The sequence below is a fragment of the Opisthorchis viverrini genome (genome assembly GCF_000715545.1).
Source record: "Opisthorchis viverrini unplaced genomic scaffold opera_v5_13, whole genome shotgun sequence".
Taxonomy (NCBI): domain Eukaryota; kingdom Metazoa; phylum Platyhelminthes; class Trematoda; order Opisthorchiida; family Opisthorchiidae; genus Opisthorchis; species Opisthorchis viverrini.
Window position 1 is genome coordinate 3254744 of NW_008751669.1, and position 27143 is coordinate 3281886.

The window sequence follows — 27143 nt, forward strand, 5'->3', positions numbered from 1 at the left end:
TTGCGCAAGTTTCTGTGCCTATCCAATTTACTCACAACCCAACAATATACGAGGACACAAACGACTTAACCGCACTATCTTCTTAAGCGCACAAATGTTTTTTATAGCTGACTGCTGCTGACACCAGTAGTTGCATAAAACTTTCCTTTAAACTTTGTAAATGATTTTTGGTGAACAAAAGATCAAACTTATATAAATATGGAAAGAAGTAAAAGTGTGTACAATACTGGCTAGACTACGCTGTTGTAAAAGTCTACATTTTCTTCACATAGAAATATATGCTTATTCATCAGTTAGTTCCAGACTAGTTCATGTGGATACTACCTGGAAAGAATCGACGTCTGGTCTTCTGTGAAAGTCACGATAGATTCCTGTTGACTCAACTTTATCCAGTAGACTCACCTGCGGTAAGTCGCCATGGAAACAAGACGCATACTTACAGGCTACAGATTACCCGTAGACTTCCCATGAACAGATGGAGTATTTACAATATGGTTTGCTTCACAGCTCTTTCACTGATATGTAACCAATTTAAGATAAACTGCCTACAAAAGCTTGGACAGCCGGTAATTTCTGCTCACTATATCACAGCTACGGTCGAACTGCTCGGAGTTCTCAGTCAGAGTCTGGGTGGTAGCAGAGTTGCGGGCTCCGAAAGTTTCTTCGAAATCAGGGATGTAAAATTCTCAGCGTATAAAGGCATAAGACAGTAAATGGAATCTCTCGAGATACGTTAATTCACCGTACATCTCGGTCAACTATCTCACCAAATTGGGTCCATTCTACACGCCATTATAGATAAGACCACTTGGTCAACTGAATAGTCCGATCGGGCAGACAGTTTGGTTTACAGACCAAGAAACAGGAAGCTTATAGGGTCCACTAGGTCAAAGTCGAGTTGCAGAACCCAGAGGGATCAAGTAAAAAGCTCACTCAAGCACTGGGTGGAAGAGGGGAGGCTGAGCTCAAGTGTCACGTAGACATCATTCAATCCGAAAGCGGGCTCACCTGGGCAAACAAATGTAATCAAAATCCAGTCCCAGCCAACGATGGACCGATGGTGATGAGGTCTCTACAACTAGCTCGGGGATCAAACCAAATACCTTGCTTGAATCCTGTGGTTTATTTTTGAATAAAATGGCTGGTTTCGTACAACTGAGTTTGACCTATAAGACGGATCTGGAAAAATTTATACGCGTGGAGTCCAGACTTTACAATGAACTCAAAAATCAAGCGATCCCCTACCTTATCCATGCATGTGAATTCAGGAGGTCTCTTCAAAAAATCGTCGGGTCCGACCATATTCTCCTGCCGAGGAGGACAAAGGCTCCCTAGGGATGCAGAACACAAACAAATGAATCCAATTTCAACACAAGGTAATTTGAGATTTTTTGTTGGCAAACATCTTTACCGTAGATGTTTTCGTCATACTGTTTGTAGTCATCGTGATGCTGGGTGATATCTGGTGACGAGGCACGAACCACGATTCGGCGTGTAAAATCCAACAGAACGACTGTGAATTCATATCAGTGCTCTACTGAGGGCACTTATTAATTTGGGCTTAGATTTTCGGAAAGAAAAAGAGGTGATAGGTCTATGGGTGTATTTGAGATCATATGTCGGGCAGAAGCCAAAACAATACCAGTGATTACAAAATTCTGTGCTACCTTGAGCAGATTTCCGGACTCACTATCGATCCAACAAGCTGAAAAAATAAGGTTAACAATACATAATCAGGAATAAGATCGTCATCGAAATGTGATCTGGAAACATGCCAGCAACAAAATGAGGCCATCGTGCAAAATCTGTTTATACGTCATCAGACAGAGAATTTTGGACCTCTTTTCATGAGCACCGGAAAAGACTTATTTTTGGTTAGATAGTTTTAACTCATTCAGTTGAAAGTAGCTTGCGACCGAGAAATCCCATACAATTGTTTCTGACTACTTGGGTTATTTCCATTTAATGGTCAGAAAAGTGTTGAAACTACAGGTGTAACGGTGTATGCTGTTGATGAAGCATGCGAGTAGTATGTGGTTTTCTAGTAAATTCGCTTCGCATCTATTGAACAGTGAAATTTATTACGGAATTTGTGCAATTGCTTTGTAGCACTTGTTTGAATTTGAGTGATAGTTAATGAGTGCCCTGGAAAGTTCAGGAAGACGCGTTCGAGAAGGATACTCTGTTTTTATAAACAAGATGAATATGAAATTTTTCCTCCCTGTCCAATAGTCTGTAACCGTTTAGTTGATGTTTTCCACCGTGTTCATCTTTTTTCTAACGTGATTCCTCTGCAATTACCCTAGTTCAAAGCTGCGTATTAAGAATGAGATTATCCTGACGTTCGGGGACGTTCGCGTTCTAACTCTCAAAGCTGACCCACTTGCAACAAAACACCTGCTTAACACCAAAGGAAACAGAAACCAAAGATTAACCGGACATTCAAGAACAGCTTCAGCCATCCATTTTAGCGTGCTGCATACAAAAAATAGTTGTTCTACAAAAACTGCAAGCCGAACAGGGCACATATGGGGAGGATTTTTTGATACGGTAGCAATGGATGGATCCCTACTGCAGTTGTTTCTGTATAGAAGTAGTTAGGTTTTGAGAGCTCCTGCACCCAGCACTGTATTACTCCCCAACCCGAGGGACGTATCAGAGTTATTCTTTGTGTCAAACCACGATGACGATCACCACCCGGATCATACTTTGCACAGTTAACGTCGCACAGCAGGACTTCGTATCGTCAGCAGGATTTATTTCACCATTAGACTAAGGAAGAGGCATGGCTGCCAGAGCCGTTCAAAGCCGCTATTCACCTTGGTGCCTACCGGTAGCTCGAAATTTCGCTACTTTCTCTGAAAAATCTCCGATTTCAAACGATTTCAGCATTGCCTCATAATCCGGTCGTGTTCATGCTATAAACATCTCCCTCCTGGCTGGTTTCAGAGTCACGGCGCTAAACATGTCATCGTTGGGTTTCTCTCTATTTTTCCACTGTGCAACTGCTATTATAAGGATGGCCTACTATCTCGGTAAAAATAAATCAATAGTTTCTCAAAGTCTGGTCAGAAGACTGGATCTCCAACCTCTGACATCAACGGCGATTGGTTAGTCTGCAAATTCAATTTTGGATGTAATATTTTGGAAAGCCGTATGATTCCCGTGTTCGGGAATGACAATACTTATCGCCAATGTCTCAGCGCCTTCTTTTTTCTTCAGAAGGAAGAGAAATTTTTACATAAAATATAATATTTCAGGATACTGTCTCCAACATTACTGAGCTTGGGTAAACAGTTCCCAATGCGTTTTTAATGAGATATGGCCGACTTCCGATCACGACAGAGTATTTGAAGAAAAATTGAAGGCACTGCTGACAAAATGCATTTGACGGCCAGAAGAGTAGGAAATGACTCATGCAATTAGCAGAGACTGGGCGTAATCGTTGACTTCAAAAAACTGGTTTTTGTAAGAAGGCCAACCGTGGAGATGTTTAAATGTCTACTTTTTTCCAATGTAACCGCTGTGCAATTAATGAAAGCCCATAGCACTGACAATAACTTTGACTGCAAAAGCAAAATTCAGATGGACTGATGAATTACAACCAAGGAGAAAATCTACCGACTTGTAGGACCAACAGAGATGGATGAACTGTCGACGAATATATTCGCGCCAGCAGCAGGTTAGTAAAATCATCTGCTTCTTCTTAGAATTGTGAATCAAAGCTGAAAAAGCTGACGACTGGCGATGGGAAAGATTACCGATGGAGATCATGATGCTTAAACTAAACTGTCATTTGTTTGAATCAGGGGTAACGTTTTACAGGACTTGAATACCAAAAACATAATCGTGTTAAAAAAGGGCTTTAATAATGAAAATGTATTCCGCTTGGAACACGTGAAGCCCATTTTGACAGTGAATCTTCACCAAGAATAGAACACTTCTAGTTAACCCTTCGAGATGGCCTGTTTAGAAAACGACGGCCGTCATCAATACATTGGTTCACAAAACCCGTATAAACACTTGAAGTTAATCCTTGAAATTTATATAAAAGCCCAAGTTTCGATGCGGTTAACGGGCAGTAGTTTAGGAGTACTAACTTTAGTTTGTGCACTTCATATCTTTGATACATTGGAAATGTTATATTTAGGACCGCTTTGGTTACGCCTAACAAACCCGCCAATCTGTTACTTGGAGGCCGAACAGATTAAGCCAAATTAAGCCTCCATGTGCTAAACACTTTATTCATCCGACTTTGTAAACCTAAACGAAATGTCTGAGGCACTCAGGTTATTCACTGTGAGGACTTGGCGTAAGTTATGAACGGACACGGTATACTTAGAAAGGAACCGTTACAACAGAGGTAGTTTTGGACGTAAGTAAGCACCATCAAGTAGGTTTGAACCAGGCAATAGAGGAAGATGGTCATACGGTACAGTTGATGTCATCTGATTATATGTATATATATGTACATGTATATATATATACGTAAAAACTTGGGCAAATATACATTCAGGTGACTGTCGAAGTGCACTCTCACTTCACCTCTTTCCAGTACAGACTGTACTTCCACGTAGCCCAACAAAAACCAGCTAAATAGAGCCGGTTGCGATCTCTGAAATACTGATTAAAGCAAAGACTGACTCAGAAAAAATCGTGTATAGCCGAAAACAACTGACCTAATGGATAAATAGCTTACTACTAAAAGGCTTAGATCATAATACCCATCACTAGTTCCTATCACCTGGGATCTTGTTAAACGGGGGCGCGTGTTGCTGATTAGGAAAGCCCATCTAAGTTACATGTACGTGACCAGTGTTCGCACGTTTGCCCGCAGCTGTTCGTGACATTTAGTTGGGTTGTGACGCTGTGTTTTTTCACCAGTTATGAAACTTCACCCGAAGCTACTGATCCTCTATTGATGCAAATGACTGGATGTATTAAGCTAGTCATGAGACCCAAAATAGTATAAATGACAACGTTCATTACCAAGCATAAATTCATTCTGTGTATAAGTGACATGCATTGTTATACCAAATACTTAGTAAACTACTTCGATTGAATTCCTTTCTGAAATTATCCTAGTTCTGCTGGTGTACCACTCGTTTATTGAGTATTGTCCTCCTTGTCGTCTAAAGGTCACATCAGTGAGGAAAATGTCATCTTAAAATTAAGAAATTGACCATTCAGAATGTTAAGCATGCAAAATTCACGGATCTCATTCTATGGAAGATGTAAAACTTTGTTTAGCATTTTTTCAGTGTGGTGCATTTATGGCTGTTGGTTCGTTCACCGAGCTTGATAGCAGCATTGCAAAAGTTTCTTTCCCAACCGAAAAGAAATCGGCTATGTTGCATATCAGAGCAACAGCTCGTTCGAGTAGTCTATATTCCGCAAAACGGTACCTTTAATTACCCCATGATACACACCAATTGGACTAATTTTTATAGATCACTAACCATATTTTGCTTGAATTTATATAAGGCAACAAATTCTGCATGAACAAAAACAGTTTGATTCTCAGGTCTCATTAACTCACCTTCGTTATAGTTAACATATTGCTGTGAATCAGATAAATTTATACTGAGTGTTAACAAACAGTCTAAGTGCACGAATTAGACGTGGTTGTCCTACGTACAAAGAATATACCCGGTCTGGCATAGTTTATTCGCTTCTATTCAGTTACACAGGTTCTGAGCGGCATTACTAGGATTGCGGGACAACAAATAGGCGCTTAGTTGAAATCTGGTCTTGATGGACTTTCGAAAAATGGGGCTCAGTTTAATTTGTTTCTAATTATTCAGCATAGACACATGGTGTGAATGAAAGGTGCAAGTGAACGGTGAATGAGGTGTGCATTCTGAACATCTGAGAAGAACTGTTGATGAGCTTTACAGCACTTTGCCCAGCCTAAATAGAACCTTTGTGAAATCGTCATGCGACTCAGTAATGAACAGTAAAATGGTAGTCAGTAACCAATTTCTTGTTGAGAGAAAGAAGTATTATCGAAATATCTACTGTTGTTATAATAGGCTTATAGGAGGATAGTAACAATATAAAAATAATTTGGAGCTAAGGCACTTGACAAGCCAGAACCCTACCCTTCATCACCAACTAACAGTTCAAATCGAAACGGATCAACGGCTGAATTTCCCCACCCAGAAAGTGAGGAAGCAAGGTATTCTGGTTTTTGGCGCTATCGTAACTTAAGCCAGTGTATCGCTTTAATCAATCGTATAGAAACACCCAAACAGTAGTAACTCTTTCACATTCGTCCAAATGAGTTCCGATCCCACTGAAGTCAAACATAATGAAAGTTATGCGTTTTCGTGACACAAGAGAAGTCTGATAATCGAAACGTAAGTCCTTGGTCCTAATCACAGGGTTATCCGGATCCAATGAAGAAAAATACCCTTGTATATGTAATACACTACTCATAAGATTGCTGAAAATCCTTCGACAGCTTATTGGTCCTCCATCCAGCTACTTTAAAGAAGTCCAGAATTATTACTCATATTGTAGGTCATCCACAATAAGAATCAACTGGGCAACTGGACATTCTTGTCTCCGTGCACGTGCACCCTATTCTGTTGGGGAAGTACTGGCAGCAGGAAAAGTAGTTGCTCGATGACAGAAGCTTTTGGAGTGATAGGCTGCATATATTTTTACCGTCAGTTATAATACCATGACGTACTGTTCAAATTTATTGACTGGGATCTGCACTAAACCCGAAACGGCTCAATCAAGATTTCCGCCATTATTCTGAGGAATATATGACGAAGTTTGTTTTCGTCGTATTTATTGTAAACTGCTGACCATCCATACATTTTTGATTTTGAAAGCTAGATTTCATAATCTCAGGTCTGATTTGTGTAAGGCAATAAAGTATTCAAATAAAGTTCATAAACTTCGGCTTATTATATCTAGCTGACATTCAACTCAAATATATAAGAGGTTTGGTATTAATTTCCGCAAGATTCAAGATTCGTCATGACATATTTATCAGGCGCTACGGTCAACAGCCTCCCTTTGGGTGAACGAGATACAACTATCAATCCTTATCAAATTGCTGATTCATTTATCTCAGTTATTGGAGAATTATTTTGGCAGCACTTTGTGATGAAGGCTGTCCAGTTAGAACAGAGAATCTCAAATTTGGATCTTGTCTCCGTCGTGCAAAATGAAAAAGGATAGGTTGGACGAAGCAAGTTTGCCAAAAGTTTCCCCTAATTACTGAACAAGAGTTTGAAAACCACATGTTCATATCTGCAAAACGTTCCGGCCATGTCACAAACAGCCTGTTGTATATTTATTCTACTCCTAAAATCCAGGAAGCAGCGTGAATCCCATACTGGCTACAGTGACATTGTAGATGGTCATTGCTCAGCTCTATCCCACACAGTCTAAAAAAATGAGAGTAGTTTCCTTTTCTGGATTTTTGAATCCCATTTCTTAGGTATGGGAGTGTTGCTTTTATCCGACTTACGCACTATCCTCTGTATTTTTATTGCATAATCTGGCTACTTTTATATTGCGCTGCCCTTCAGCGGCAGTCTCCTAATGTTGACTGTTTTGTTGGTGCTTTCGAAACTACCAAATATGGGTATTTAAATCGATTAAAAAAACTCATTTGCTTGATTTGGCCTATTGGCCCGTAAAATAGCCTGGTGCGTAGTTTGCTAGGGAAAAGACAGCTTCAATGAAGGAAACGCACGGTTCACAGACGGCTACCTGAGGAAATCCACCGTAGTTTTTCGGTGAACCGAAAGAAATGTTAGTAGGTCTACAACCTGTCTGCCAAGATGACAAAAATTGATATGGTTGATTTGCAACATGACGTCCCTAAAACTTGAGAGCTAAGTGGCATCCTGAGGTTCCATCTGTCTGGTGATTCAGCTCCAACGGTGACTTGCGGATGGACATGCAGCCAAAACACAGCTTCAACGAACAACAGATGGCCGGATATACACTGATAAACAATAGAACAGAAACCAGTTGCAAACAACTTCCCATTCATAGCCAGTAATGTGACCTTGAAATATTAATCGGTTTGGTTTAGGATGCACTGACGACTATTTTTCAACACATCATAAGCCTAAACTGATAGCATTCACATATGCTTTTATAATTGCTTACTTGTGCACTTAAAATTATTACTGTTTCACCAAATTCAACTCATAATAGAAGGCCCAAGAAGTCACCAGTTTTTCATCGGAAAGTTTGCGAATATAATAATTGGCAGGTTTATTGCTATCAAGGATTTTCCAGTCTTCGCTGAAAAGGACCACTCTCATACAGTATCAAGTGTTTTCCAACTGAGTGACCACCACTAATTCTTTGTTAAACGTCTGAATAGTATAGTTCAAATTTTCGAGGTGAACTATAGAGTGTCCCACAAGCACTTTCTTTCAAAATATAAGCATGTCATTCCTTGATATTTCAGTACACGCTTCATCTGGCGAGCTGTTTCACTACCTGAATTCGAAGCCCTGCAAAGAGAGCCAACTACAATTTTTTACACAGAACAATCGGTTGTCAGCAGGACACATTTTAGGTGGTCTGGGGTAAATTTCGCGGGTCTAGAAAACCCGCATGTATGGTTGGACACCTGACTGTTGTGGCTTTAGATTTAGATTAAACTTCTGTATGAAACAGTCACATGTGAATAGTCTTAATTTGCCATCCGGTTCTTGATTTCTTTGGCGTTCTTCTTCCCTTAAAGCATGCATATTACACTAGTGCGACATTTAAGTGTGAGTGAAACTAACAATCAGTTAACAATACTTTAATAGTTATGCTCATTTTTCCGTTTCACCCTTTAATAAATTAGGATGAGATAGGCTCCGTGTGTAGTTATTATACAAACAGTCACATAGTATCTCACATGTGACTATAAAAAATGACGTCGTCAGGAAGACTGCGTGATTAGGAGAAGCAGCTGCTTTCATTCTGCTGAAGCGACGGATTCCACAAATGTATAGAACAAAAGTGCAGAAACATACTGGTATTCAGCGATGTTTGGACTTCGATTCAACTTATCGGAAAACAACGGTTTTGTGAACATACACTTCACACTACCAGATACCTGGAGAATTCTATCAGATTCGACAACAAGATGAAGCAAAACCCCGATGAATGTTCACCAACACGATTGTCGATAACATGACTGTGATGGGTTTCGCACTTATAAACAACCGAATTAAGCAACAGAGAATAAGGTGCAATCTGCATTTAAAAGAGTTAGAGGGCTTACCTTATCAAAACATAAAGTAATGAGAGTTTGGTTGCAACGAAAAGGTGGCCACATGACCTTTTGAAGTATATATTTTGTAGGCAAATTTGTGGAGTTGCTAATGAAGATCTCGTATTGTAACTGAAGCCTGTCTATACCAAAAAAAATCCTGTACAGATTTTTCAGTCTCATTGAGAAGATTCAGCGGTGCGCAGCTTACAAAATTTCGCAAAACTTCGTGAGACGCTTACTTCTGACGATCCCCAATAAGGATGAAATAGCTATACAGTGCTCCTCGGCCTTTCAACATAGGTGATCTTCATTACAGGGAAAATCCACATTAAAATTCCCCAAAATTCCCATACTAATAGCATTTAATGGACTTGTCCGTTCTTTTTAATATTTAGATCTCACGGTCTTTTACCGGGATTCGGTAAATAAGGCTGACGTATTTTTCTTAGTTCGCTCTGGTTAAGTTAATTTACCGACTGCTGATATCTTATTTTGAGCTTCGGAAAGAACAGTAGGGACAAAATGTTTACTCCCTAATTTCTGCCCTCCCGATGATGAATGGCCACTCTCCGCATACTGATGTATTTTATTGGCTGTCCCAAACAATAGCCACATATAACCCGAGCATGCCAATTGCCATAAAAAAAGGGTTGATTTGTTGACCTGCATTTCAACGTTTGTCGACGGATTACTCACTGACCTTTTGTGAATAACGGTATATTTTGCAGTCTGACTTAGCCGATCGTGCAGCTCGTTTACGATTTTTTCGACCTGACGCTTCAGTTGACTTTGGCTCAGTTCCGCCGTGTCCTTATTGTATGACCGCAGTTGATTCCTTAGTGTATCTTCTTTGGCCACGAGTTCTTGCATCTCCTTCTTTAGTTCATCCAGTTTCTGTTCATTAGCAGAGGGTAAAAATAAAAAAACAGTTGAAAATTTGGAGATTTGTTTTGTAAATTAAGTTGATCTGAACAATGTGTGCAACCAACAGATGCGCTGAAGAGAGCTCGCTACGTAAGGCATGACACAGTATTCGTGCTTCCTTTGGGCGGCATAGCTGTTTCGCTCTGAGAGGTGTCGCAGGTGAAGAATTCCTGCAATGATACCAGCGCATGGTTTTATTGGTTGCCGGAAATACCTTTGCAAGTAGCAGTCTAATCATTGTTTTCAGTCAAAGTTTGTTAGACATCTGGGCTTTAAATCTATCTTTACTTACCTGAATGCAGGACATGGGTGTCGCTGCTAGCTCCGTATGTTCACTTGCAGGCAAATCTTCCTCCACAGATTTTCTGAAAGTTTAGAGTGAAAACCGTTGAGAAATTCAAGTGAGTTCTCTTGGGCATCTGCATGGAATAGTAAATTTGACTATTTTCAAGCTGTTGTGCTATATCTAATATAGTAACATCCTCTGAGATTTGTGGCCTACCCCTAGTGTTTCTCTTTACAAGGATACAATGGACATCAAATCAATGGTTTGTGTTGACTGACTAATTGATACTGGACCGAAGTTAACTATATTATAGTAGATTCTTGGCTTCAAATATCTCTGATAGATGCACTGTTTAGAATAGACACTTTCGTCGTCAACTCAATGAATATATAATGTGTGCAACTATGTATAATACTGCACACATCATATATAGTGAAATGTACAGTAAGACTGCGTCCAAAAATATAGAGCATTAATCAAAATGGGAACAAACACTTCACTGTTATTAAAAATGTCTTGCACAGATGCATGATACGCTGAAACGCTTTAAAAATACTTCGCTGCCAGTGTCAGTCATTTTGAACTACTTTTTCTAAGCAATATTTAACGTTCCACAAACTAACCTGGGGTTACGGAATTTTTTAAACTCTGTCGTGCTCAGATACGAGTATTGCCTACACAGTATTCGCTATGTCTAAGTTACTTTAACGGATGACGAAAACCAACAGTTAACTATAAAAAAGCAAACCTGTGCTAAAAAGCCAGTACACTATAAGAAGCTACTACACCCTTATTAGCTTGCTGTGCGTATCTCACCAATCCCAATGAAGACGAAACCCCATGTAGTAGTGCAACACTATGTCGTTCAGTTTGAAATAGCTAACCACTAGTGTGGACAATCCATATCATGTACGTAGTGAGTACCACGTGAATTGGTGTTGATTGACTCTCGAAATCGAGGGATATCCAAATTTTGGAATTATTTTAGCCGTGAGTGTGTTTTGAAGTTTCATAGATCGAGTATGTGCTTTGGGATACTTATACTACGTAGGATGTGGAAATCACTGGCTACGAAGAGTTGACATCCCCCACTTTATTGACTCTCAATAAGACAGAATCTGTTGTCCAAGAGTTTAGTCAGTACCAGATTGCCTGATTTGAACTAGACGTTTGACGGATAAGCGACACTATATCCTACGAGGTGTCAACCACTGATCAGTAAAGACTAACCTAATGAAAGTATTCAAAATTTCACCCGATGATTTGGTCTGACACTTTGAGATGCCTAATGTTGGAAAGCGCCATATTAGTTCATTTAAATATATACCGTTGATCCAGGCAAGTAGCAAATTAACTTTGGATTTTTTTCGGAAACTTCCTCACAGGCAAAAACAGAACATCTGATTCTATAATAATTTCGCATGATAAACAGTGAAGCACATGACACACAATCGTTTCTCAGTACACGTGACAAGGCTTTCTTCCGTGTCACAAGGTTTTCCTGAGAAATGGATTTCTGAAACATTTGAGCCCAGCAAGATTCATTAAAACATGATAGTCTGCCAAATCCGACAGCCGAACATGTTGCCATACAAGGTCGTTCGGGAGCACTATTTTTGTTTCCGTAATTTTTATCCTTAATGGATGTTGACGGTAGCATGAGCATTGGTTTTGAAGTAGTGTGGAAAATAGATTTATCATGTACATGTTTCAACAGAACTAACTACATATTTTACTTCCATTCCTGGTTTATCTAACTACTGTAACTGATTGTATGTGGAGCTGTAATCTGAGTGGAGACTGCTTCACCTTATCTATGCTCACCTGAAAAGATAAGATGACCATAAAACTACTACCACTCCTGTTACTGTGTTCAGGTTTTTCCGGGATCTGTGAACGTGCACCGCAAATAATAGGCTGAATCCTTCCAGCAACTTCCGTACAGTATCTCAATATTAAATTGCACACTTCTAGGGAAACTTAATCCAATGTCATATTTATACTTCTATCTAAAAAGCCAATGCTTGAATATCCTGTTAAACTCCCTCTTGAGAATGTATGCACCTACGAGCTTTTCCAAGCCACAAACTAAAGAACACTTCTTCACTGCTCGAACCGTTTTACATTTGAAATGGGGTAATCGAAATAACAAAAATATGTGTTGTACTTGTTAGGCCCACACCAAAGGCAAGAAGCGTCGATTTCTATCTTTTTGCAGAGGATCTGAGTACTTCAGCATTGACCGACGAGACGGACGCAACCAATCATGGACTGATAGGGGATTCTTGCAAGTTCATCCATAGTAGTTGCAAGCGTAATCTTTGGGACGGTTAAGAAATGAATAATCCAATATATTCTATTGACGCAATTCAAGAACGCGGATTGTATCCATTTGGAAACAGTGCAACTTTCTACTTTAACATTAAACATCTCTGCGGCTAGTGCAACCAATCTCTCAACATCTCCTATTTGCATTTGCGGAACATGGGCTTTGCGAAAGAACACGGATTTTTTAAGTTGTCACAGGGAAGAGAAGAATGTGCTGAGTCTTTTCAAATCCCACAATCAGTCCTTTTAGCTCTACGTCTAACGTGTGCATAAAGGCGAAACAAATCCAGATTTTTGTGTGCCTGGATCAAGCAAAGCTCACTGTATGGATTTAGCTGATCATTGTTCAGTTACGCCAAACCCAAGCCTCGTTAATCATTTAGCAGAAAACCTAAGGCAGCCTCCTTCACATTAGGGTCCGTGCACTCGCCATTTGTTTAGTGCGCTATAAGTCTCACCTACTGCAAATGAGTATATGAATAAACAGCTTCGTGGTTCACTGCCTTCTGTCATATTTAGTTCCCCCAAGTTGCCGCAGAATGTCACAGAAAAAAACACGTCCTTGATTTTTTCACAGAATTCATACTATCTCAGCAAGGAACTAAATACCAATATGTATCAGCAGTTGCTGGACATCTTTGTGAAGTAAAAGACTTGAGCGGAAGAAAACTGGATCGGACTTGAAGCCCTGCAAGTGATACACGCCCAGGTTAGCACACGACACAAAAATTTGTGCAATTGACTGAGAAACACCAAAGTGATTAGTGAGAGGTTGGTCCAAGCTCTGACGTAAATCTTACACGAGTGAGGGGAAAATCAACAGCTAAACTGCCGCTGATGCAGTTCCTTAAGCTCAGCCTAAATGAGGATTTTTCAGGAGAACCGAGCCGGGTGTGATGGCGAACGTGTCGTTTCCCCAAGAAGCGTTCGCCCAGGCATTTATCAGCCGATTCACAAGAAAGATAAATGGTGCTTTCGGATTAAAGCTATTGATTGATGGAGTTGCTTTGAAGGAACACAGAAGAGACGTTCAAATCAGGAAATATTTATCAGTGACTTGTTCTTACAAAACATGGAATAAACTGAAAGGAGGATTTGAAAGTGATGTTACTAATGAACAGAAGGAACTGTTGGCAGGTTCAAGTTCACGGATTTTCCATGGCAAACTTTGAAGAAAGTGCCCAAGTAGTATTGTAAAGTGGAATTCGGACAGATTCCAACAGTGTGTGAGCAATCAATGCCATTCAGTGAGCTACACTGATATATTAATCCTAGCTTCCATATCATTTCTGTCTTATTAATATTAAGTTAGTCTTTGTCAATGGATCCACTGGTCCGAAGTGGGTTAAAACGGAAGGCTTTTTCATATATTTGGTTCGGACTTTCATCCATCTCCAGCCAACGCGATGGAGATCCAAAGTTCTGCTTTCAGAACAATGCAGAAAGAATAAATGCAAACAGCTGATCCGCCACACATAAGCAGAGACGGAACGTTTTTATTTGCTTGGTTAAAAAACATCTTTCACATTTTTTCATGGTCTTTTCTATTCAAAAAGGAGTTTTACTATGTCTTTAATTGCTTTTGTAACACTACACGTGTTTTCCATTTTGACATCACGAGTAATTAATGTGATGAAGTAATTTGAAAAGCTTTTTTTGGGACTGAAGAGGAGGACCAGTAACAATATACTGAAAATATGAAGGACGCCAAACAGATTGGGGGCCAGTACACTAAATCATCCGGCGTGAAACGCGCGCTTTATTGCATACCAGCCGGCTTTCTGTGAAATACACGGGTCATTGCTCATTCCCATGTGTTGCAAACTCTGTACATTTACTCGAGATAAGAAATATAGCTAAATTTGTTGTCTGGACATTCCGAAACGCCATAACTAATTAGGCATCAAATTTTATGCTGGAACTTGTTAAACATTGTAGATTTCTTGGAAACAAAGATGGCTGTTTTCGGACCAGTATAGCAAAAGTTGCTGAATAAGATTATTCAGGGTCCAGCTATCTTATCGGAAAGTTATCAGTACTGACAATTGTCCCTAATCTGGGAAAGTCCATTGAAGCATTTATTATTACTACCGACATCGTTAATCAGTAAGGACGTGCTTTGGCTAACGAGTGACATGCTCGCCTATCAGAAAAAGGAAGTGAGGTCACACTGGGTCTTGTCAGCCGATATTAGTTATGATCTGTTTTTGAACTAGGTAATATGCTCAGACTTTTGTGTACGCCTGCAACTCACCTTCCACTGACAGTATTCTTCCCATTCGGGCTATACAAAAGAGCTGCATCAAGCATCCGCCAGACGATCTGAAAGTTGACGTTTGTCGATAATGGTTAGGAGGAAAGAGATTAAATTAAAGATGCAGTAAAATACAGTAACACTTGAAGCTAAATCTGAACAGAGGTTATTGGTTGAGGAAAGGCAACAAAACAGCAAACAGACTGGTAGCAGTTTGTCGATAATCAGGAAAGCAATCGCCTATTGTCTACTATTGCTGACTTGCTTTGTGTCTTTTGAACATGGTGTGGTGAAGCGATTGCCCATGCCACTGAGTGAACTGGGCGCCGAAATGAACGAATACCCACGGGAAGATGTATTTTACGAATTGCTGTCGTTGAAAGCACATCATCACAAGAATCTGGAACTGCAGATTATGACTATATTCTGGACCTTCAAAACAAAGCTGGTGGCACTAAAAGCCCAAACACTAAAAAAAAACACAAAGGTTGTAAAAATGTGGACGAAGTGTGCATAAGTAAACGTCACTAGTCCCAACTCACCCCCAAACTTCTGTTCATACTTCTGTGAGTGAATCAGCTCAACAGGGTTATTGTTATTCACCTTCCGTATTGATACATCTTTTCGTACAAAGTAATACTTTCTTCAGCCAATGTCTATAACCTACCTTTTGGTAGGGCATGTTCACCGTTGCTCTGCATGCCACAGTGAGGCATCAGTTCTAGAAACATACACCAGGCCTTTCTTCCAAATTTCGGAGATGATTGGTTCAGCNACTTGGTTCAGCAGATTCATATTATCAGACTGTTTAGCCCAAATGAGGAAAGAGATGTCCCAAACTGTGTTCAGTTTCCATGCAGTCGCCTCAAAGTTGGTAAAACTCCAACTTCGGTAACCGTATCTTCTTATTTGCAAACTCTTCCATGCGTTTCTCGCTTGTGTTGCTTCCAAATGTCGCAACTACCAAACTCATATGATGTATCTCATGAGGATTTTACCATCCTAACATAAGGAGGAGCAACAATACTGTTGACATGAGTGCTATATAATGTCTTGCAATCATAAAGTTTATTCAGTGGTAAGTAAGGATTCAAAGTAAAAAAGGGACTGAATGAGGAAGGGGTCTGGTGATGGCCTAATACAAGCATTATGGGCTTCCTACATATCAAAACGCCAAAGAAAATAAAAACAAGTGATGTTGGTAAGACTTTACCTGTTACACCGTCTACAAGCAGTCACAAAGGGGAAAAGGGAACCACGTCATAGAAGGCGGACTCTGCCACCAAAATATAAGCTCTCCGCAAATTCTGCCGTTCTCAAGGAGGCCCGGAAACCAACATTATCCTCATGCTTCAGTGTGCATACAAAATGACCAAGCTACCGCAGCTGGTGCTACCTGATGTTCCCCGCTGCCTTTTTACGTGCTGCACAGAAGACACTCGTTTCTAATCACTTAGTTATGAATTCTTCGACGGCTTCCAATGCCAATGACGCTTGTTAGACATGTGTAGTAAAAACGCTTGAGATACCTATGATTACCTGACCACAGAGACGATGTCTCGCAATCATACGACAACGCAGTTCTTGCGGTATCCGAGTAGAGTGTTAACCCAGTTCCGGATATCTTTGACGCCAAAAACGATGGAAGAACCTGATCCGCGCCTTTCAGTTTTAAACACCGATTTTAAAATACACCCTACACTACCGGTAAGCACCAAAAGAGGTACACGTCAAGAAAGTGAAATCCGTGAGGTATGAACTGGCACTTTGTAAGTGCAAGACACTTTCCAAAAGTTGGTATTGTGATAGTCGTTTTTCAAAAGCACTTGGGCTGTATTTGGGTTTTCAAAGATTGAGAGGATTTCATTTGCGTACTCCAGATTGACAAGCTTTCCATCAGAAACACTTTGGAAACTGGGTTTCAAAGATCATCGAGCGTCCGTTTAACTATTTTGTCAACGACAGAGCTGAACAGAAGTGGAGACAGACGACATCGTTGCTGGACACCACCTTTTATAAGAAACGTTTCAGATACCTCCCCATGCACTCTCAAACTCCCAGGCCTATCTTAATATAAGGATCCCATGGCTTTTGAACAAAGGAGATAGGGTCGTTAGGACGATGAGGGCGACGGCGTATGGTTGAGGATGCGCTTCAAACACTTATGAAGCCTTCAAAAAATTGGGTCGGTTTTTCCTATTTGGATTTTGCAGCAAGAAGAAAAGAGGTTGTGGGATGACGATATTCCGCTTCAATCTGTTCAGCCACAATACTAAAAACACCTATTTGACATCATAATTAGGTATAAGTAACAATGAAATGGTGGAACTTGACCAACCTATGTAGTATGTTCACTTCATTTATCGTAGAGGAGTTATTTTTTCGAAAACCATTCGACGTACTTCAGCACTCATGATGCGGTTTCTCGACCACATTCGGCCAATGTTTCGAAGGCATTGGTGGTCAACACTAAAAGCTTTCCAGGTTCTGGGTAGCCGGTTTTCTGACACGTATAATAAGATAGAGCGCAACACAGTATTACAAACTTGCTCCGCAGACTCTGCTGTAGTATCTGACGGTTCAGAGTCAAACGCAGCTTTCGAGCCAAGGAAAGCCACCATTTCTGGATGCTGCTGTCAGTATCGCTGCTTCGAAATCTGTCGGAGAGCGAAAATTTGATAGATACGTCCGCTTACAGGACGGAGCCCTGCTTAGTTTTCACGGATCTGTATCTCCCCGTGTGCTGTCTGTCAACCAGAGAGCATTCTCGATGTCACAGTTGACAGGTTGAACCCACAGCGTCCGCATAACCGTTTCGAAGTTAGGAATAACTGTCAACCCGCCCTAACTCGAACTCACTTCCTCTTCACTCGATATCGCACCAATGATAGGTAGGCCATCAGGAATTCTTCGCTTTCTTTGAACGGGGCTGGATACAGATCGTCCGGCCTCAATGCCTTCCGATGTTTCAGCATGGATATTTTATACTTTAATTCTTCTTCCATTCCATTTGCCCTAGTGCACTTCCTACAGAAACCGTGTTCCAGGACATCAGCTAAACTGTTTTTTCAAACTGTTCAGCCCATGTTCCCAGTGGAGGATTTTGTGATTGAATTAGTCATCTTTTTCTGTTATCGGTTCACTGTCCCTTGCTCTCCTGTGACCAGTTGATCGTACCAAATGATATACAGGGCGGCTGTTTCCGGTAGAAAAAGCCTTCTCCGTCTTCCGAACTTTCGATGTCCACCATAGCTCTCGGTCTTTCCCCAGGCTGTTCCCTATTTGGCTTTGAGGGATTTGCTTCCGCCATCGTGCCTGCCGGAATGGATTTCCTGGTATCGACGGCATCTAGTGGCTGGTTGTTGGTCTGTTCACCGAGGTTGGCAGTTGGATTGCAAACGTTTCATCATCAAGCGATGTGCCATCTTCAGTTCGGGGTTGAGTTCCACAACATTGCCGGTATCTAGTGGTCTTGTAGTCGAATCGGAGAAGTCGGACAGACAGAAGTAAACGCCACCAGCATAGATCCTTTCAAATTTTGCCGGGAGAACTCCATGTGCTCCCTACCAGTATAGTATTACTTTACTGTAGGGAGTTGTTGAGCAAAAAATAAGATCGATACCGCTGAACTATGGTAGTTTTTCAAAGATGTGACTTGACATGCTTCCTGCTAACTTCTGAGGGTCTGAGAAGAACATAACTCTTAGGCATGCGAGCACCATGGCGTAATCGAAATCAAGTAGTGTACTCCAGAAAGATTGGCCATATTGAATTGTGACGCTCCAACAGTGGCTGATGGCCACGTGATCCAGCTGGGTTTGCGGTTGACTTGCACTTCGTCGCCACCAAGTTAACGATTTGAACGTTAACCCTGAAAGTTCACACTGGTCAGAAACTGTTGGTGATCAGCATATAACCAGAAGAGCCACCTTTCGTTGTTTGTGCGACGAGCATCGACTCCGAATCAAGCGCCCAAATGTGATTCCAAGAAGCTCAAACAACCTACATGAGCATCCATATCGCCCGCAAAATCAGTGTCAGTGCTTCTTCCTTGGTCAATAAATTGTCCAAACGCCTTCATGCGGGACAAGCAGGGTCATGTGCTGCTGCTTTGCACAACATGCAATAGGTTTGCTGCACCACAAAGCATTTTTACGTTGCATTAACTATAAGTAAACGTAAAAACCATCTGCCCACTTTTCACACCATTACACTTCATCCCTGTATCCTTCCGAGCTTTCGTTTGGATTGTATAGCTTCAGTTGATGAATACAAAAGGTGCATTTGTCTAACTCTTGAAATTTGGAATAGCATGGAGTCATAATAGGCGAAAGAAAATTTTGTGGCATGTTGTAATCACCAGTTAACGAATACTCGAAATAACGAAAGAATTCCACATTTGTATAAATATCCTCTTGTTTCAGAGTTTCCAAACATTGTGTACAACAAATTAACAGTTACCAGAAAGGAACTGTTTAGGTTGACTACAGAATCCTCTCCGGAAAAAATATCTCCCTATGTGAGTGGATCTCAAGCTGCATATAAAAAATGGATCATCGAACCCTTGTAACTGAGCCCACTCAGCACACATCGGGCGTCCTGTATTAATTTCACGGTGGTATAATTGGTGATTAGATGCTCAAAACCTAGTGTACATTATCAGTGGTAGGTGTGAACTGAGCCACGGGAGTTGGAAAAAAGTTACTGTGACTTTTAAAATACCGCAATAATTTAACCAAAAATTTTGCCGGTGGTTTCGGTGGTTTTTAGTGCAAAAATATGGAATGCTGAAGAGTTTAGCACAAAAACGCAAGTCGCTGGTTCAGGACTAATTATCATGAAGGCACAATGAATCTTCCTTAGGATGTGACTCTGTACTGGTCTCACAAACCCATTGATTCCCAATTGGAATTTCAGTGTATTATATCATATTTCTTCTACAACATCTATTATAGATTTTTTTAAGTATTCATAAAGGAATTCAGCAACCCAACACCCTTTATTATTCAATCTTGGTCACTTGACATGAGTGATCTTTCAACCAATGGTGTTTAAAGTTTTTTTCCAAAAGACGGAATGCAAATCTGAATCCGAAGTAGAGTTAGATTTGTGTAATTTCTAATGTCTTTGTTTGTAGAATATGTAGGACATCACTTATAAGATTTAACCGATTTGTTCGTTCAGCCGCCACATTGGCTGGGCATCAGGCGACGTTTCATTTAGTCTGAAATAAAGACAAGAGCTTCCTAAAACCATTCACAAGGTCGGTAATGTCAATCCCAACAACGAAATTACGACAATAACTGATTACACCCATAAACTAGCTGGCTTCACATAACCATCCTATGTATGTTCCGCTGAGTACGAAGCGGTTCTTACATTGAAAATAATAAAACCATTCTGACCTGAGGAGACAGAATGCCCACACAAGTAAGTAAAGAGGTGTGACCAACCTACGAGATATAACACAACGTTTCTATGTTGTCCTCTATCAGGAAGAAAAATTCGACACTCGGAAGTTTCGCGGCTGAGGAGAGTGTTAGTCAGGTAATTACCCAGCTCAGCGATCAAACTAACGAACACTAGAATTTTGGTGGTATTCTACTCGAACGAATACAGATGTGATCTTTCAGCCAATCAGTTTACGTTCTGCAGCCATTTGTATGAGCATGTGCGGTTCGCTAAAGGTAGTTTGTCATCTGACCACTCTCTCTTACCTGCTGCACCTTGCGACTGAAGTGTATGTCATGTAGTCTACTACCAGAAACTCATCTACAGAAAACACCAGTGACCCAATGTCATCCGTCTGCTTAGACATCAGAATAAGATTCACTTGCTGCAGGATTTCCATGCTCGCAGTTACGTGTTTCTAGTGGCTAAGTCAGTCAGTACCACACCTCATGAGATCAGATCGTCAAAAACAGGTTGTCCTTACCAGTCGTCCATCTTCAGATATCAAACCATCGGCTTGCCGTCTGGTCGGATGCATTTGCCAAACATGTGGTGAGCGCCAACCTGCCTAGGTTGTCCACCGATTTTCATCAGATGAGTCATGACAGGATCAGTGAAAGGACTCTGAATGACAACTACAGTCAGTGAAACAGCATCCCTTGAGTCCACTATTCCAGCAAAAAACACTTTATAGCCGGTAAAATTCTGTGCTCGTAGTTTTTTTCCCAGACCAGTTAATTTGGCTGCCTGTCTGAAAGGCCCAAAAGAGCGAAAAGTCTTGTGGGAATTGGCACTTCGGTAAAAACCAACATCCTTTTACATCTTTTCTTCTTTACAAGAGAGTAAACTTACGGTGGATGTAATTCAAAATAGTAAAGTGCTAAATCGTTCCACCCTGAAGTTTACGGACACCTCTCTGGTTTACTTCATTATCAAATGGCATGTATTCGTCAAAAAATTGCCAGCAAACGTTCTTTCATATGCGATCAACAAGTATAGTCAAAGCAAGTCTCCCAAAAGTACGCGTCAGTTGAAACCACCCGATTCCGGCTGAAATCGACGATAAATTCGGCATCGATTCTGCTTGAACGTCTTCCACTTGTGTTGGTGTGATTCTTATGGTTACTCTGCATAAAAATGGAGAGGCACTGATCTGATGTTTCGTTCTGGTCAGATGTAAGCAGTAATGTGTGTCCTTGCTTGTCCCGAGATTCAAACTGTTGGCCTGTGACATGCAAGCCCGAGACGTTAGCGTCATTCCAGCAATGAACACCAGATACTTAAATTGTCGTGTCCAAATGGATGGATTTGACTGCAATAACATTGGTAAGGTTGGTATGTCTAGTATGTGTCTAGTGTCTAGTGTCTCAAATAAAAAGCGCAAATATGTCAAGTGGCCCCGACGGTTTTACAGGTTTTCATCAGAAGTAGCCACCTTGGACAGACAGTTAATACAAAGCATCAAAACAGCTGCTTCGCAATTTCAAGTCCATGGATTCATGAAATGTCAGGACAAATTCACGTCCACATCACTCTCGTTTGAACAGTTCCCTCCTGTCCTGGGGCAGTTATTCTGGTGAGTTCACACCAAAGTGGGAAAGCAGTGGAATCGAATTTCAGTGGTATTAATGTGCATCGGCAGCACATAACCTTGGTCACGCTGGGGTTTAGGCTCCCGAAATCTGACGTGCGAGGCCATTGTGTTATCACTGCTTCGCCAGCACATATTGACGGCATCTGACTTGTCACGAACGTGTTCACGCCTGAGCGACGTGATTAGTTTGCCGGATTGCTCGAACGACGACCCGGTAACCATCCTGCTTGTGTCACTCGATTAGCCTGCCCATAGACTTACTGTTAAGTAGCCCAATGTACGCTTGAAACCTGCTGGGAATTTTCAGTTGTTTTAGTGGGTTGCAGGATCTGTAGAACTCAAATAAACATCAAAAAATTCCCATCAGGATTCAAGCGTCAATGGCGCTGCCGTACGGCCAAAACTGAATGAATGAATGAATGAATGAGTGAATGAATGAATGAATGAATGAATGAATGAATGAATGAATGAATGAATGAATGAATGAATTGAATGAATGAATGAATGAATGAATGAATGAATGAATGAATGAATGAATGAATGAATGAATGAATGAATGAATGAATGAATAATGAATGAATGAATGAATGAATGAATTATCCCATAAGAGAGTAACTCGAATCCAATGCCTCCACTCGCCAGAATAATTATGCCAGAATGGGAGAACAACTGTTTGAACGACAGTAATGTGAAGATGAATCCCACAAATCTCGCAAACACTTGCAACTAAGAAACAAACCACCAGCAAGGAATTTACCGCTCGGCCGTCGAAAAACGTTCTACCAATCAATAATTCAGCAGTTGCCTTCAATGTGGAAAACTTCCAATGACATGTCTGACTCTCTGTGTTTTTCCTTCTCGTTCAGGAATGGTAGGTTTACAAGCCCCCGGGGGTGTGGTCGAATGAAACTTCTGAATCTTTTAGACCATAATACACACCAAATGCTTGTCAGATATAACACACTAGTAAAGAAAATGTCAAACTTCGCTACAGTAATTTGAATCTTATCAATTCACCAAAAACTTTTATTCAATTCTTCCTCATAAGTGCAAGAACGATATTTCTTTTCGGAACCCACCTGTCCTGTTTCGGTGATCGTCATTCCGTAGTTGGTGATGTTGACCATTTGACGGGCTGTATGAAACAAATGCTCACGCTGCGTGACCAACTCGGGAATGATTTGCACCAACCGGTTGGTTAACTCATTTATGCAAATTTCAAAATGTCGAAGCGGCCTGTTCAGTCGTTTCGGTGAATCGAAGCGACCAAAAATGGTAGAGTGCCGTCGAAGTCCATCAATTCGTTTAGGATCGGTAATCGGTAGCTGAAGTAACTCCTAAACACAAAGGTAGATATTTGTAGGGTTTATTTATAATGTTTGTCCACTAAAAATTAGGTTTTATCTGTGATAAGCTGCTGAAAATCTAGCGTACTAAATCACCATTTTCAATAGCCCTGTCTTTGGTTTTATTTCAAGATATAAGGACCAGTAGGGTAAAGTTACCAATGAAACGGGTGTTCCGCCTGATTACTAGGATACCAGTCTATTTTTACTCAATATAGTAGAGTAAGAGGCATCCACGTCGTACCTGTCAATACTGCTCTCTTCCCCGAGATCACCGCGCTTGGCCAGTCCGCTCAGTTTCGCCATTAGGGAAGAATTCCCACCCTCCTAGATTCAACAGGGATGGCGAGATCTTCCCTAGGGAAGGAACCACTTTCTCAAATTAACGAGTGACATCACTTGTTTGAATGAGGTTACTTACTTATATGAAAGTTCTGAAATGGGTTCATCCATTTGGGGCAAAATTCTTCTACTTATATCGGCAGTTCTATTTGTAGAAGATTTATGTTTCTTTCATTTCCAAGTAGTCATATTAAACTAGTCTACAGGAGTGATGGTACGGTGAGAAATATCTAGAAAGGACACGACAGCTCTAACTGTTCACAGCATCAAACTAAACCAGGTGGTAGTTTGAGCGATGAGACACTGCAAGAAGATCACTAAATACTGTTGGATTTTGGTCCGTGGTTAACAGACTAAATTTGCCTCGATATCATGAGGAGTTCGTTTTTAGCAGACCTAATTCAGATCAGTTAAATGATGCAAGTTTTGTACACTTTCAATCTGGCTGACTGCAACAATCGTTCGTGAAAATATCTATCTATTCAATTTATCCCTTCGAATATTTCACAAAACCAGCTTAGGGTGATGTCACAGACAAAGTGGTTAAATCTTTACATTCATACATGGACATTTGTACCCTATTTGTGTTCTACATGCTCAGATCATTGTGCGAGGAACTCCAATGTGTAAACTATTTTATCCGGCCTCGAAGACGGCCGCTCCCCAGCAGCTGCTTACGAGAATTAATCAGTTAGTGACCTCAAAGCAAAAATGCGGTAGCTGAACTGAGGTAGCAGGAACTTTTCAACGGGGAAAAGGATGCACATTCCTTTATCAGTTGTCCGGCGAATCATAATGAGCTGTTGCTATAACTCTCCACTTGGATGTGAAATCTGTCATTATTATTAGTTTTCGGCATTATTTGTCTCAGTGATTTCTCAATGTGTGTAACTTAATGACGCCCCGTTGTTCGGCCACGAGGAATGGTCTTTCACAAATTTCTACTGTTTTAATCCAGGCACATGAGGTGGGTGGTACAATTAAGCACAGTTTAAATACTCATTCGTCCCAATTGGCTTATGGCAAGTACTATTTTGCATGTTGGTTCGTAATGGTGCATTACACGATTGCAAGAAACAGAAAGGGGGTAGCCCATTCACAATGAGTAGACATTCATTTATTCCAGTAACATATGATGGGCAATTCATGTGATAATTTCCCAGTCCACTGGTTTTGTGGTAGCCGAAAATAGGGCTCTTTTGGGCTGTCTTCTCCAAGTATTTTACCAGAAATAGAACTTATATAGATACCCATTCCTTGAAGTACATTTTACTGGTAACTGCTACTCATGAATTTCAAGAAGTGTAAATGGTCATCACTTTCAAATATATTCATGCTTTGCTCGCTCATCCCCATATGGTGATGAAAAAACGTACAATGTCCCTTCTCCATCAGGACTTCCAGGAAACCACACAAATACGATGTTCTTGAAAGACGCAAAACTGGGGAACAGAAATTCGAATAATCTTGAGTACAAAGTACAATCAGACGGTCGTAGTAGGAGGTGAAGCACTTAAAGGAATAAGTATTAAGCACATGGTACACTTTTATCCTAAAGGGTTCTGAAGAGGTAGGTGATGAACGTTCCGCGGAGGAATTGGAAGTAGTCTTCGAAAGTGAGAAGAGGATAATGAATTTCATTCGCTGTTCAGTTGGATAATCTCAGATTTCATAATCAGTTGTCCCGCCAGATTTTTTCCAAGAAATACTCCGTGATGTTTGTGCTGAAATAATACTGCAGCAGGTTTGCTGTAATAATCACTTAGTATCCAAATTTCGGATCCTTTCAAGAGAATTTTCAAAACTTGATCACCTGATTACGATGAAACCGTTTTGTAGCGCTTTTTTCTTCAATGATCGTCCCTTCACGGTTACCGGTCTCAGTAGGCTCCGTGGAAAAGAGTTCTAACATTTATGATAACATAACTTGAGAGCAACAGTGGCATACGAATTCCATTCTCACATTGAGAACCTGTGTTAATTCTATATTTCGACTGAAGTGCACAGTTAGAATGTACCGGATAATAATTTTCGTTACAACAACTACCACTCTGAACCGATCGTAACTGACTGGCCCGGACAGTAGCTGCTGAGACAAGGTTCAACTACTTTCCGCCTGAATTTTCACCCTTTGTTCGGTAAAAAACTTCAAAGAAAAAAAGCATAAAGATGCTAATGCAATCTGCTTAAGTTAATTTGTGTAATCATATTGGAGAACGTTACCTGCAGCTCCTTGTCACACGCGTTTTTTGTATTAAGTGCCCTCATTGAGAATTTGGGCAAATGAGGAAACATTGCGCGGAAGGCTCCATCCAACTTCATTAAATCTGTCTTCATAAGCGATGCACTCGGACGAACATGGGGGAGTTTCTCCACAGGATCATGAAGTGGGTACGTTATTTGACTCATTCTCATGTCCGAGCTGCATACGGGTGAAAGCTGATCCGTCTCCAAATGTGGAAAAGCAGCAACGGTTTCTTCTTCTACGTTAACACCTTTCACACATATGCGTACATGACAAGGAGGGCCACTTTCACGTTGTAGTTCATCGTGATGCGCGTATGCACGTTTTTTGCTATCCTGTTGCTCCAGCCCATCGGTGAGGCCACTTGGAGATAGTTTGACTGGCGTAATCGATGAAGTCGAAAATTCTGAACAAACAGAGGAAGCACGTAGTTGCTTCTCATTCAGCTCATTGCCTAAAAAGCAAGCAGAAACAAATGTAGCGAGCTCGGATTTTTCCAATAGCACTCGGTGAAAATGAAAAACGAACGTAATCCATATTCTAAAAAAGTAAACACTGATGTAATATCAGCATAGATTGTGTTCCGTTCAAACCCTGATTTACTGCGTTTCCTCTTAAACCTCCAGGATTTCCTGCCTTTTCTAGATGGTTTATTTTCTAGGTCTCAGTTAATGGGTTGGTTTAAAAAGATGAGTCAAATAAACTTACCAGCATCAGATGATGACAAGATACCAGTCACAACACAATTGCGAAACCGGATACTATGCTATCAAAAACGATTCTCGCCAGCGCCAAGTCTGTCATGGTCATGTGACACTAATCGATTAACCCAGTTACCAAACGGTCCACTAGACCATACCGCAACATCCAATTTGGTTCAACTTGCGTTAGGGTGACAACTAATCATCTGTCTTCGCGTTTTCTAATTTATTACTTAATCTCAGCTGTTTATCTCATTATTCACCTTTATTTTAACGAGGAGATCAAGAAAAATTGACTAATCGTCACTGTGTTATTGTTGAAATCATGGGAATATTGAAGCAAAGACAATCTTGCCTCATAACTAACATTGGAGTGATTCACGGACTGACCACTTAAGATTGATGGATAATGTGGGACCACTAAGCCA

General features: G+C 40.7%; 2 protein-coding genes across 2 annotated transcripts; both read right to left on the bottom strand.

Moving 5' to 3' along the window:
* Nucleotides 1-9940: 9940 nt before the first annotated feature.
* Nucleotides 9941-18041, bottom strand: T265_12757 (hypothetical protein; the record flags this gene model as incomplete). The annotated part of the gene is made up of 4 exons (XM_009165280.1): nucleotides 9941-10138; nucleotides 10461-10533; nucleotides 15037-15104; nucleotides 17919-18041. Coding segments are annotated over 4 exons (462 nt in total), but the record flags the coding sequence as incomplete, so codon positions are not given.
* Nucleotides 18042-18410: 369 nt separating this feature from the next.
* Nucleotides 18411-26466, bottom strand: T265_12758 (hypothetical protein; the record flags this gene model as incomplete). The annotated part of the gene is given in 7 exon segments (XM_009165281.1): nucleotides 18411-18599; nucleotides 18618-18660; nucleotides 18712-18920; nucleotides 18966-19038; nucleotides 22010-22250; nucleotides 23139-23418; nucleotides 25993-26466. Coding segments are annotated over 7 exon segments (1509 nt in total), but the record flags the coding sequence as incomplete, so codon positions are not given.
* Between the last annotated feature and the right edge of the window lie 677 nt (nucleotides 26467-27143).